The 13,516-nt window shown below is 43.1% G+C and overlaps 1 protein-coding gene across 1 annotated transcript in view; it reads right to left on the bottom strand.

The window, feature by feature from the left end:
• The window catches only part of CDH20 (cadherin 20, type 2), a 52,868-nt gene that overhangs the window by 25,988 nt on the left and 13,364 nt on the right, over positions 1–13,516 (bottom strand). The window contains exons 2-4 of the mRNA XM_009326686.1: positions 11,726–12,093; positions 4,658–4,952; positions 2,832–2,951 (exon numbers count right to left, since the gene is read on the bottom strand). Coding sequence (XP_009324961.1) covers positions 2,832–2,951; positions 4,658–4,952; positions 11,726–11,968 — 658 coding nt within the window. The 5' untranslated portion in view covers positions 11,969–12,093. The remainder of the gene's footprint in view (positions 1–2,831; positions 2,952–4,657; positions 4,953–11,725; positions 12,094–13,516) is intronic.

The raw sequence follows: 13,516 nt of genomic DNA, 5'->3' as shown, positions 1-13,516 counted from the left end.
CTCGCCTCACCCGAGCTTGCCGGGTGTCTGCCTCAGGGTTTGGATGCTCCTCTTTCTTCTTCCTTGGGCGTCGGGTCTGCCGGTGAACGCACTCCTTTCCTTTTCACCCGGCTGCCCCCACTGAATCCTGCCCTTCCCCGTGTCCGTCTGCTGGGACGGAGGCGCGTAGGCCTCCGTTTCAGAGCTGTCAAACCCCCAGTCCTCCCAGCGTGACCCATTCCTCACGCCTTCAGCACCTCCTTGCCCACAGCCTGGCAGCAGCTTGCTCCTTTGCAACGCGCCTGCCTGGCACGACTGCTCAACAGGCGGCTCGGCCCCACGAGGGTCCCGGAGCAGGAGGGGAGCAGTGGCTGGTGATGCAGCCCAGGGGATGTACTGACAGGGGACACTTTCTAGGGCACTAACGGCCCTTGCTAGACGTGGGCTGTGGCACATTTGGGGTGCCCTCCTGCGTGGGGGCAAATGTGTGTCAGCCCCAGGCACTATCTTGGTCGCATGGCTCAACATGCAGTACTTGCACAGCAGGACACTATTAACTTGAGTGATCTGCATTTAGTCTTTATTTTTAGCAGAAAGACAATGTATGGGTTTAATAAAAAAGCAGTAAAAAGATATTGCATTGGCAATTATCACTGTATGTAGAAGGGAAGAAATAGTGACCAGTACTGAGCAATTCACAGTGTGCTATTTTAATCTTGCTACATGGAGTCCTTAAGAGTCTCGTCCTGCAAAGCTGAGTGACTCCCGTGAAGTGCTGTAGCTCCTCAACGCTCATAGGTATAAATAAGATATGAAAATGCTTAGCATTTTGGGAAGTATTTTCTCCATATACAAATACTTTGTAGGGAATTTCCACTCTTGGCTTGTCCTTGCTACAGAACAAGCTAGATGTAAAAAAAAAGACATCAGTGCCTAAAAGTCAGGCTCAGCCATGCCTATGTTTGGGGCCTCTGGTCCCTAGAGGAGGGTCAGTCCAGGACACCGGGACTCAGAGCCGGTCGGGGTTCATGCTCCCCCAAATGGGACCCAGAGGATCAGCCATGCTGAGCAGGGAGCCTCTGATGCTGCTGCACACAACTGGTCAGCAAGGAAATGCTGAGGATGGCGATGAGTCTTAAACCGTTCCTTAGGGCTATGGGAAAGGCTCCGATCCTCAGATCTTCCAAAATAAAGGTGCTGGTACCATTTCTTCCACCAAACTGAGTGAGGTTCACTGTCTTAAAAAAAGTAGTAAAGAGCAGAGGTAATGTCCTTTCATTTCTGTAACAGCCAGATGGTTTCTTGGGAAGTGGGAGACTCAGGGGCATTTGCCTACTCCACCTGAGGGGACTTAAATCCACATTTTTTACCTTCCAGGGGAATATGGTCATGGACAGGCTGTAAAAGTATTCTGGAAAAAGGGAGGAGGAGGCTCTCAGGTTTCCTTTGAAGTTGTACCTTCACATATACATTCGTTCAACACCTGTGAGGCCAGTGACAGAACAGGAACAGCAGCATGCTTCTGGAACCAAGAGGCTGTGTCAGGAGGTGAAGGATAAGGACCCCAAATGCTTCTAGCAGAGGAGTGTACTGAAATTAAAGCACCACTACTGGGTCCTTTAGTCACTACCCATCAATATAAAGAAGCTAGTGATCGTTTATGCTCTAGCTCTGTTTCAGAAGAATGTGAGAGCTGCAATCGCATTTTGTGGGTTACCTGTGGGTGGGTTTGCACTGGGGAAGCCAGTTAGAGTCCTGTGCCTGTGATGGGGAAACGGTTTCTGGCTCACAACTGTGATTAGCCTAAACGGGTGCCCCGTTGCCCACTTGTAAAGGCTGAGCCAGCTCTGGACATGTCCAGAGATGCAGGTCTAAGTGACTGGGAAATTTGTAAGTGGAGAAAAAGACCTTTTCTGGGTTAAATACCTATCAAGTACATGGTTTTGGACTTAAGGGCCTATCTACTGTCTAAGTTGCACTCTAGCGGTTAAATTTGTACTGGATCTGACCCTGAGTATTGCTGCTTTGCTTTCTTAGAAAACATTCAGTAGCTAGCAAATCTATGATTATGCCCTTATTTGTCTGTGGTTAATAACCTGATTACAAAATGAACGTTACTGTTTTATTTATATTGTAAAGAGCTGAGGAAATAATGTCACATACAAGTTTGTCTTTGGGCAGAGCACCCACTCCATAAACTGCTAACTTTCAGAAGCGGATTATGCAGTGTTTTTTTCTATTTTGTCCCCTAGGGCTCAGCGGTGACTATTGTCTCATGAGTTTCTGACCTTAGCCCTACAGATGCCCTTTAGAAACTGTCAAAACCTGTCAGATTCCTCTTTTGCATATAAACCTTGGATATACACAGAAAAAGAGAGAGAGAAAGCAAGCAAAACAGAGAGGGTGTCCTATAGATAAATTTAAGGTTATTAACAAGAACACCCTTAGGTAAAACTACTGCAGATAACTGCATCCTTTAGCCTGCGCTTTCCAGTCCTGGCTGGTTCATAGATTGCTTTTTTCCCACTAAGCCTTGTTACCAACTAGATCGGCAGAAGACATTGTTGCAACGATAGAAGCCAACAAGAATATTTACAGCACCGAACCCACCCAGCTCCTGTGCTGCAGAATATGGTCATTCAGATGAAAATGTCACTGCAGAAAGCAGGTCCTTCTTCTGGAGCTCATTACCACAGCCTTGCTTTAACCCTCGCGCAGTGCTGCTCTATCTTGGCTCCAAGCCATAGAAATATGTTTCTCTGACCACAGTCATGATGCACTGCCTTTTCTTTCTGCTTGAAACTTTTTCTTTTGGTTTTCACGCTGCCTCATTCCCCGATGAAATAACATACCTGTCCGAGAGTCCACAGAGAAATATGGTTGTCCTTGGAGAATACTGTACACTACTCTTGCGCTGTTCCCATAGGTTGGGTCATCAGCATCTGTCGCTGTCACCTGGATAACAGAGGTGCCTGACAAAAAAACCCATCAGGTAAGACCTTGTGGGATAAAGAGCTGGCATGAAAAGTATACAGTTCAAAATAAATTGAAATGCCTAACAAGACCTTTCCCACACCGAACTTCTTCATTTCATGCTCATAGTGCTGGTACTTATTGCTCATACTTGTATCTCATTAGCACTAAAGGAATTAATAGGCATAAATTCATCATACGTCTATAAAAAGGTATAAAAGAGCAAGTGCTCTATGGACCGCAGTTACAGAATTGCTGATCTAACAGTACTTCGTTATGGTTTGCAGAGAGCTGGTAGTTATATATTGCTTGCTTCTTTTCCCCTTTTTCTTGATTTTCAATGTTATTTAAAGGCAGCTCAAATAAGATCCAGAGCTATTCTGACATAAATCACAAACCGCTGCAGTGGGCCCATGGATGCTGTAAGTTGACTAAGGGATGGAAATTGTACACAAATAGTGAGTGTGAGGGCATGTATCTCTGAGATAATCTCTCTGTGGGATTGCAGTTTACATTGCATGGCCTAGAGATTATACCCTGCTGAAGTGCCTTTTGGAACCCGCTCAGTTGCATATATATTTCTTTTCTTCAATTGGTTTTCAAGGTCTGCTTCCTCTGAAGCTAATAATGGCTTGCAGGGGACGTAATTTATCAAGAACAAGGAGAAGGTAAGGCATAACTGTTTGAAATATATGTGAGTTTTGACTCCTTAAAATGTCAGACAATGTGTTTATGAATGTATCTAGCCTTCTACATAATGTTTTGTGTTAGAAACAAATCCATTGTTACTAGATATGCACTGGAAAATAAATCCCAATTCAAGCTAGCCGTTACCATTAAGAAACGTTATTTCTGAATGGAACTTTTGTATTTGATGCTTATCTCTAGCTTTATGTCAACGTAATATTGAAGAATGAGAAGTTGAAGCATATCTGTAACTTCAGGACATGTGATTTATATGGTATTATCTCTGTAATGACGTCACAGAGCCAAAAAAAAAAAAGCATCTCCAAAAGAAAGAAAAAATTCCAGAAAAACAGTATTTTATATGACTATTGCATTTGTTATATGGAAATGGTTTCTCCTGACTTGTGTAGATAGGAAGGCTGCTGTTTGTCTTCCGGCTGCATTGCAAGAACAGGACTGTCTTTGACATGATCCCACTCTCTAGAAGTGGAGAGCAAACGGTACCAGAACTTTGGGATCCACGGAACTGTGTTTAGCGCAGGCTTACACGGATTAGAAGGAGCAAAGCTGCTAATAATTGTTGTCATGTCTCCATGATTTCAAGGGCTCCTGGACAGTGTTTCAGCTCTCAGTAAGAACTAGAATAGGTTGCTAAAATTGTGTTATTTTCTGGATGGTAACGGATGTCTAATGGTCATTACTGTTGCTACGATCTGATGGCAGGGGAGAAGGGGCAGTACGTTACTGCAAATTGTCTGAGGACGGCATGTTCAAATTACAACTTTTTTCAGCTCTCCTGCTTCCCTTGGCATGTTTTCTTTCAGGGGGCCCAGCTGATGGTGGTGTTAAGCCTGCTACCCCTCTTCTGTGGCAGTCAGGCACCCCGGGGGAAGCTCTCCCGCCCTGCAGCTCCTGTGCAAGAGGCAAAAGCTGAGTCTGAGGAGTCAGGGAATTTATGTTTTAGTGACCATCTCCAATTTGCTTATAGGGGGAAGAGACTTCACAAAATCTGCCTTACCCACAGGTGACATTTCCGGAACAGAGGCTATGTATGGTCCATCCAGGAACTTGGGTTCATTGTCATTGATGTCTTGGATTTTGATGATGAACTCCGACTCTGGTTCCATCGGCCGGCCCGTTTGCCTGTCCAGAGCCTGCGCCCTCAGGGTGTACTGTGACCTTTCTTCCCGGTCCAGTCGCTGAATGGCATGAATGTCCCCTGTGGTATCATCAATTGTAAACACAATGCCAGCTCCCTCTCCCGAGAGGATGTATTTGATTGAACCATCGCCCCTGTCCATGTCCGAGTGGAGCTGCGGAAGGGAACAGGGTTCAATTAGACCACGAACTGGGCAAGCAGTTGCTGAGAAACACTAGGCACGTGAGCATCCTGAGCATTTTGGTCTCACTGTTGGGACTCACAAGCTGGTTTTAATGAACTTGTTTTGCTGAAAGAGGCAAATACTCAGTACAGTCTGTATCACAGAGTTGCAATTAAACCCCCTCTCCTGTCTTCCCATTTCTGCACCCACAGCTGTGCCAGAACAAAAGGCAGAGACACCCAAACAGGAACAGCCTCTGTGCCTTTTTGAAATCTCACTCAACACAATAACTATCTTTTGCCTGGTTGCAATGGCTGTTGAGAAGGACTCACTGCCAGGCTTGGGATAAGGTGAGGTCAGCAAAGCCACACACTGTGCTTGCTCACATGGCTTAAGAGGAATCAGATATTCTAGGGGTAGCATAATGTTGGGACAGATAAGGCAAATCTGTTTGGGCTCAAGGGGAAATCAGGGTGGGAGAGCTACTCAGTAACTGTCATGATTCAGAAATCTTTTAATTTTTGTTTCCATGAAAAATTTTAGCAATAAAAATTAGGCTGGATCCTTACATCTTCAGGAAAGAATTATTGCTGAGCAGTAGGAAAGGTAAGCAGTGAGGAACATTTGATTGTGTCCATGGCAGGCTACAGAGATGAGAGGCATCCCAGATTTTCTAGGGAATTAGCAAACAGATTTATTGCATGACTGCTAATTAGTTCTGAGCAGCCACAGATAGCTGTGAATGCGACAGAACAGAAGAAAAGTAAATGCAGTGCTAATTATCATCTAAAACAGAGACACAAATCATCCTGGGGACTACCATTCTGTTAAACACCTGGTTCCCATGAAATACTGGAATGACTATCAAAAGACAAACAAATCACTTAATTTCACTCACACTATGAAGATGCTTAACAGTATGCTCATACTTCCATGCTTTTGAGGAATAGAGCATAAAGACCAATGCCCAGAGATGGTACTGGTTCAGCCCCAAAAGACAGGAAGGCAATAGACTTGAGGTGCAATAATCAAAATGGGATTTTCAAGAACGGTTCAGGTGTGAATATCATTTTCCAGTGTGATTATCATTTTGAGAGATGAATAAAGAATAGATAAATAATAAAAAAAAACGTGATCAAAGTGGGCTGGATTCAGTTAAGCACATTTTAAAATGCAGGTATGAGCTAATTATCTCAAGAAATATGGTCAGAATTAAGTTGTGTTTAATGCTTTGGTGAGCTCAAAGGACATATGGGAATAATTGCAGAGGATGGGGCCAAACATAGGTAAATATTTGTACTGGAGAGAAAAATCTTGGAATAATAAACTGAATATATGAACACAGGATTGGTAGGATTTGAAGAAAGAATAAAAATAGAAATGGGTAATTTGTGTGGAAAAGCAGCAGTCAAACTTGATGCATTTGATGACAGGCTATTCTCTCAAGAAACAAAGAAGAAATCTCATTTCTGAGCTGTTTAAAAACACACTGAAACTATACAATAACATCACTAGGAAAAAGTTTTATAGGGATGTGGACAAATTGGCTTATCTGACCTAAACATTTCTAATGCCAGTGGACCAGCTCTTCAGCTGTTTTAGGGCACACGGTCCCTTCGATTTGGGAGCTGAAAGACCATTTCCCTCAGGGAAGGGTCTGGTTGGAAAATGCTCATTCTCTGGAGGTTGTTTTCCTTACTAGCCTCTCAGAGAGCAGCACATGACCTACACAAAATTTGGGCCTACTCCTGATTTTAGGGTAAGAGTGATTTCAGCTGAGGTGGGATCTATATGGTTTTCTATGGCACATCCCACCCTGCAGACAGGTCTGTATGTAGGTGGCCCATCGACTCTTAACGACTGCTGGGACAACGAGTGTTAATGGCAGGTATCCGTCTGCCGCAGCAGCACTGCAAAGTGGCTGGAAGAGCTAAAGGTGCAGATTGTGACAACCGCCGTGTCGGGTCATTGATATTTCATTTCATCGCTTTGCCACTGGTCTCTGCAGTGGCTACTGCATCTGAGAGACATCAGCTCCTTCAGAGCTGGCAGCTCTCAGGTGATGTATCAGCTAAATGGAGGAAGAACAAGCCCAGAAAAATTTGGCAGTGGCAAACAATTACATTTAGATGACTGCCATGTGTATTAATTCACATGCAGGTGCCAGGACTGCAAACTGGCGTATCCTCAGGAAACACCATCTTGTGATTAATTTAAAAAAAGACAGTGGTTATCATTATTTACCCTAAACACCCATAACTCAGAGATTATCACTGTAGGGGCTAGTAAACAGGATGCTTCCAGAAGGAGGACACTACTATAGCTTTTCGAGTTCATTCAGAACCACTAAGTTACATCTTGGGCATTTGTTTTAGTGCGTCAATGCATCAGTGAGAGAATGCAGCTGCTGAGGCAGATACAGATGTTAGACCTGTTTGGGGAATTAGAGCTAGGCCTGATGGAAGAAAATGTGTTTTGGAACATCAACAAATCCTCATTAAATAGGAAAAGGGAAAGAAAAAGAAAGAAGTAATCAAAGTCAAATTCAAAGTCAAAGAAAAGGCAAAGGAAAAAAAAAAATAAAAGAAAGAGGCAGAGGCAAAGACAATTGAAAATGAAAAAGAAAAGGAAAAAGAAAAATGAAAAAAGAAAAAGAAGAAAAGAAGAAAAAGAAAAAAGAAAGAAAAAAGAAAAAAGAAAAAGAAAAAGAAAGAAAAAGAAAAAGAAAAAGAAAAAGAAAAAGAAAAAGAAAAAGAAAAAGAAAAGAAAAAGAAAAAGAAAAAGAAAAAGAAGAAGAAAAAAAGAAAAAGAAGAAAAAGAAGAAAAAGAAGAAAGAAAGCATCTTTTAAAATAGCAGAAGGTGTTCTGGAAACTTCAGAAGACTTAGAAGAAGATACTGAATGAAACTCAGAAGTTAAATTACACCTTCTGTCCAAAGCCCTATTTGGAATGAATGTAGCTGTGTAGGGAGCAAACAAGGAATGAACATGGCACGCTAATAAGAATTTGGGAGTACAAGAGGATCTCTGTCTAACTGTGATCTGTTAAAAGCATTGGGTCTCAACCAAGACTAGGCAGTAAGAAATGCTAGCAGCACTTTTGCCGCTTCTTGTGTAACCTGCTCATTCTAGACAAAGCAAAAAAGAGCATAAAAGACTTAATATTTCTAGACTGCAATAAACCTGAAAGAATTTGGTGTCTGAAGGGACTGAAGCTCATACCATTGCAATGACAAACCCAATATCAGGATGCTGCAGTTTGGGGTGTATGTAGAAGACACTGTGTTGGAAAGGTGATCCAGATTTCAGTTGGCTCTGTTTTATGGGTGGTGCAATAAATTGTGCTGCCACATGGCTCACACTGAAGCAGAAGGAATTAATTTGTACTTTCTCCTCTATATTAAAGAATGGACTGTGGGAGGAATGAAGCCAGTAACTCCTGAGAAATTCTTAACTGTGTCAACCTGGGTTGTTTCTTTTGATGAGGATAGTAGAAAAGATTAAGGAGGCTATATCTGCGTCTGAATGACACATTTCTGGCAAAGGGCACGTGGAAGAGAGTGGTGCTGGTGGGGCCATCTCAGGGAAGGACTTGTGCAGCTCTGCTAACCGGGCTGTGACTCCATCCTCAACATGCTTTCCTTTCTCTGCCTCCAGGGAGGTAGCACCTGCAGGGGATTTTTGTGAGGATGTCTGAGTGAGTTGGGTTGATCTGCAGTGATAGTCTGTAGAAAGGATGCATTTTATTCACTCATTCAGCTGCTGTGGTTCAAATGCCTCTTTCCTTTGAAACAGGGTTAGGGAGTCTCCAACACGGCAGAGTGATGAAATCTGTCCCCAGTTCAGGCTGCTGGATGAATGTGGAAGATACCTGCTGCAGCAAATGTGGGGGCTTTGGTTTCCCTAGTTCATCCTATTAGCCAATAATGGGTACCTCTAGGAAAGTTGAAGCCTCATATTTATCTGTGACAGGACCAGGAACCCTCTGAAGCTAAAATACTTTAAATTAGGATCATGAGTGCTGGAGAAAAGCAAAAATTGTACTGACTTCACCTCAGGGAGTTTCTTTTCATTTCCCTGTCCAGAAGATATTTTGCCCCTTGCCTTACAGTTACGTAGGAAAGTACATTTTTCATAGCAGCCTTGAAAATCATATTAGGCAAGCCTGGACCCATGGTTCAAGTCAAGGTGCTTTTTGGGTTGCTCCAGTCATACACAGCTAGCCAGAAACAGCTGTACAAGAACATCAGAAAAGCCCCTCTCTTATGGGAAGCCGTTAAAGTAAATACAACTGGATCTATGCTGTGTGCTCTTTCTCCTTCTGACACAGGCTTGGAGAGAGCATATGGATAAAAGCAAGGCCTGGCTAGCATGATGTTTCAGGGTGTCGTGGGTGGTATCAGTTAAAGGAGGCTCTGCCTGGCCAGGCGTGGGACCCAGGGCTGTTTGGAGGGCTGGTTCTAGCAGCAGGCAGTAGGCTGGGAGTCCTTCTGCACCTCTGCCCTGCTCTGTGCAAGCCCTTCCAGAGCTATTTCTGAGTCAGCCTGGGGTCACTCAGGCTGAAAAATTTCTGGCCTGCCAGGACAATTCATTCAGCCCTGCTGACCCCTTTCCTAAGGATCCCTAAGACACAGGCAGCATGAACGCAGGCAGGGCGATGAATCGGGTGGGCTGCAGCTTCTTCTGAGAGCCTGTGCCTTTGGCTGTATGAGCCGAGGGGAAGACTTTCCCTCATGGCAGCCCCCACTGCATTCATCCCGCTGCTTGGCTGGCTGCTTTGCACCCAGTTCAGGGACGGGAGGTGAAATGTTTGACCCATAGAGGCCCATTCTGGCAGCAGAGTTCCCTGGTGTCTGGTCTACACAGAGCAGTGCAGAGCTAGGAGGCCTTCAGAGCGATCCAGCCATGTCAGCTCAGCAGTGCATGGGGCTAATTGGCCCTGTTAACAGTGGGAGCTAATTAGCCCTTGCGCACCCCTATGCTAACACAGCCGTGGCGTAGGCAGTCCTGGAGAGAGCTCATTCATGGCAGCTTGGGCCTTTCTGTGGTGGACACAGACCATGAAGAGCCGTCTCTGCTTTCCCCCGTTCAGTGGAGCTGAGCGGCAGCAAGCTCAAGAGCACTGCCGACCGCGCCAAGTTTTTGTGCTCCTAATGACACAACCAAGTCTAAAACAAAGTTGAGTTGCTTTCTTCCAGTGCTTGTTTTAGCTGAAATTCAGCTCACAGTGCAAGTCTGGAGTTGCTTCAGATGAAACTGAGTATATGAAATAATACGTCTGGCCCTTGTTCCAAAGCTGGGAATTGCATGAAACCAAATATTAATTTCTTTAATCAATAGAGATATCAAGAGCTGAAAAGCTAGGTGCAGAGATGAATGAAGACTAATGAGGTCTCATTTGGCGGCAATCACTAATAATGCCATTGCTGTGGGAGGAAGGAGAGCACATCTTGCTGTCAGTCACACAGGGATAAATCAGGAGGAGGTCTTTTGAAGCCCGTGCATTTATTTTGATTTATACTGGTGTGACTGAGGGCACAGTTTAGCTCTATGGGGTTGTAGAATGATAAATACAAGTCCAAAATGGGCCTCTGGATATGTGATTCTTTTTTTTTTTTTCCTTTCTGCAGATGGATAGCTTGGAAGGAAAGAAGGAGCCTTGCTCATGTAAAAATAAGCAATGAAATCTGAAGGAATTGTTTTCTGACATCCTTTCTTAGTTCTTAATTTTTCATATCCACCTATATGTAGTCTGCAGTCATCACAGAGGTATCTGATATTCTAGGCATGTAAAATCTTAATTGTATTGTTCAAACACTTAAGCACATCACCTCTCCCCCTCCCCACTTTTTCCAGACTTGTCACCTTGGTGTAGACTAGAAGCAAACTTAGTGCTGACTATAACCCTTTGAATAACAGGGTCAATACTTTAAACAATTCAGAGTCTTTAAAAACAGTCAGAAAACAGAAAAAAGAGGATGGTTATAGTGAGGCAGATTGTGATGGCAGACATCACTGGTCTGATTTCCATCAGCTTGTTCCTCAAGGGGCTACAGAAAAGTGAATGTAAAATACTACCAAATAGTTGGGGTGAGCTTAGGGATCCATTTTACACTTATCTGTACTCATGTGTAGGTTCTTGGAGTATAAGGGGTCCAGAAATAGGACCGTCCATGGTTGGATTTAATGAGCTGTCCCTCTACCCGTCTAGATCTGGAGCAACTTCTCTGTAATCCACAGAATTAACCTGCGGTCAAGCTGTTGTAAGCAAGAAGATACTCTAACCCTAGAGATTTGCAGAAAACAAAAATTGAAATGTCAGTTTTCAAGAGAAACTGGCTATTTAATTTGACTCTGAATTTCAGCTTCCAGCTGACTTGATCACAGACAGAGAAGCATGATCACAAACTTTTCCTTCCTTTCCTAATCCTTGTATGTCAATATAACCTTGTTTTGCCTTGACATTGTAGGAGTCCCTGGGAAGATCACTGCAGATTTTCTAACACTAACTCAGTTACAGATGGTGATTGGTGCAGCAGATCTCTTTGAAATAGGCAAATATATTGACAGCCCCTTGAAACAGAAATTCTTCCCAAACAAAAGTGACACTGGTCAAAAGCTATTGGGAGCAGAAGTGAAATTAATGTGAATAAATTCACTGCCAGAAAGAAGGTAAAGGCATTTAGGGAAACTTCCTGTGTTTCACCACGGTCCGCAGATACACAGGTGTGTATCTGCCAGATATCCTCCTGCTGCGGGTCTTACCTTCCCGACGTAGAGAGGGTCAGTTCCCGTGTACTCCTCCAGAACGAAGAACTGGTTCCACACCCAGCTCCGCTTCATACGCTGATGCAGCTTGTCTGACAGGTTGTCTTCTTGCCCTTCAGTGAGGGGCCTGGCACTTCCTGACAGCACAGTTGTAGTAAGGTCCATCAGTCCCCAAAAATACAAGGAGACGCCAAGTCCAAGCAAGTTCTTTGCATTGCTCATTCTACCTGAAGTCCACATCCGTGTACTAGGGCTGACTTAAAAGTCAAAACACAGTATCGTAGGTCCCTTGAGAAGAAATTAGGTCCTGTGTGTAGTCCTTTGAAATGTCCAAGAGAGCTCCTAGTTCTGAGAGTGGCAGTCTCCTGTAAAGTTAAAGGAAATTCATAGGAGGATGTTTTTTTCCCCAAGGTAAAAGAGTTTCCTCAATAGGCAAATATGCTATAAAATATTTAATCTTCTATATAAAAATATAATATCAGGATGCACACCTTCTGAAACTAGGAATGCTATTACTATATAAGCTGCAGAACTGCAGCCTTAGATACAAGAATCGTCAGGGTTTAGTCAATAAGTAAGAGTTCTCTACTTTGCTAAATTAGCTGTAGTGTTGCTTTATGGTATTGATTGGCGTGAGTTAAGTGCATACTCTTTAGAAATATTTATGACCAGAAGTCCTTGGAGAATATTTAAAAACAGTTCTCTCTGGAAAATTATAATAGCTGGTGAACACTTTTTGGCAACCGTCTTTCTGTTTGGAAACTATGTTATTGTCATTACATACACGTGCACGCACACATGTCTACATAAATACAGATATTATTGCTATACTGCAAACCTTGAATATAATTTCTAGCAGCTCCAAGTTATTTCTAATTTTAATTATTCTTTCAACCTCCCTGTTTCTTGAATTCAGGTTTCACACCCTTCTGCCTCCTCTCTGAGGAGCTGATTGCTGCTACAAATGCAACATTTCTAGAATTTGAATGGTCAGTTAATAATTTTATAACCCACAAAAGGTTTCACAGTGCTGATGGTCACATGCTATTGTGTGATATATCCAAGCAAGTCAAGCTAATGCATTTTTTCCTCCACAAGCCTGAAAGACCCATTTAGGCAGAGGAATGCTGACCTCTATCAGAGGACACTTTCTCATCAGTCTAGGATCTTCTGTTGTCATGAAGTCAGTTTAGTTGGTGACCTCACTCCAGGCTATGGATTGTAGCAAACCTTTCCTTCACCATTTTGCTGAGTTTAATGATGTGGTGTTGCACTCAAGTTACTCTGTGAAAACACTCCATACATCTTCTGTGGGCCTAGTATTTTTGCTGTTCTTTTTAAGAACTCTTCTTTCTCTTTTCAGGACAGACTCATTGGGAAATGTGTATGAGGCTCTGAGGCTTAAGCAAGTAGTTCACACTTTATTTTACTGCTGTTCTACACTTAAGTCTTTAGGCTTAATTAATTGTTTTATCCTGTGGAAATAAAATGTAGCAGGAGATGTCTGTCAAATATTTCTAATTGAAATTCTTGAAAGATTTAAAAAATCTTTTAAAGAGTTGCATGATAATATTTTGAAGTGAAGACTGAGACAACGCAATGTTTTCAACAGAGAAGAAGAGTGTTTGAAAATTCCCCAGCATCCAAGCTGGTACAATTGGAGGACTGGGTACACTTAGAGATCTACTGAAACAGAAATTCAGAATTTACTCCAAAAGTTGGCTGAAATCTGAAAAAGGGAGCTTAAGCCTGGATGTCCACAGGGGAAGTAAAGACAAAATAACTATC

The sequence above is a fragment of the Pygoscelis adeliae genome, unplaced genomic scaffold (assembly GCF_000699105.1).
Source record: "Pygoscelis adeliae isolate BGI_AS28 unplaced genomic scaffold, ASM69910v1 Scaffold6, whole genome shotgun sequence".
NCBI lineage: Eukaryota > Metazoa > Chordata > Aves > Sphenisciformes > Spheniscidae > Pygoscelis > Pygoscelis adeliae.
The sequence above is the reverse complement of the archived record's forward strand: the minus strand, read 5'-3'. Positions and strand labels throughout refer to the sequence as shown.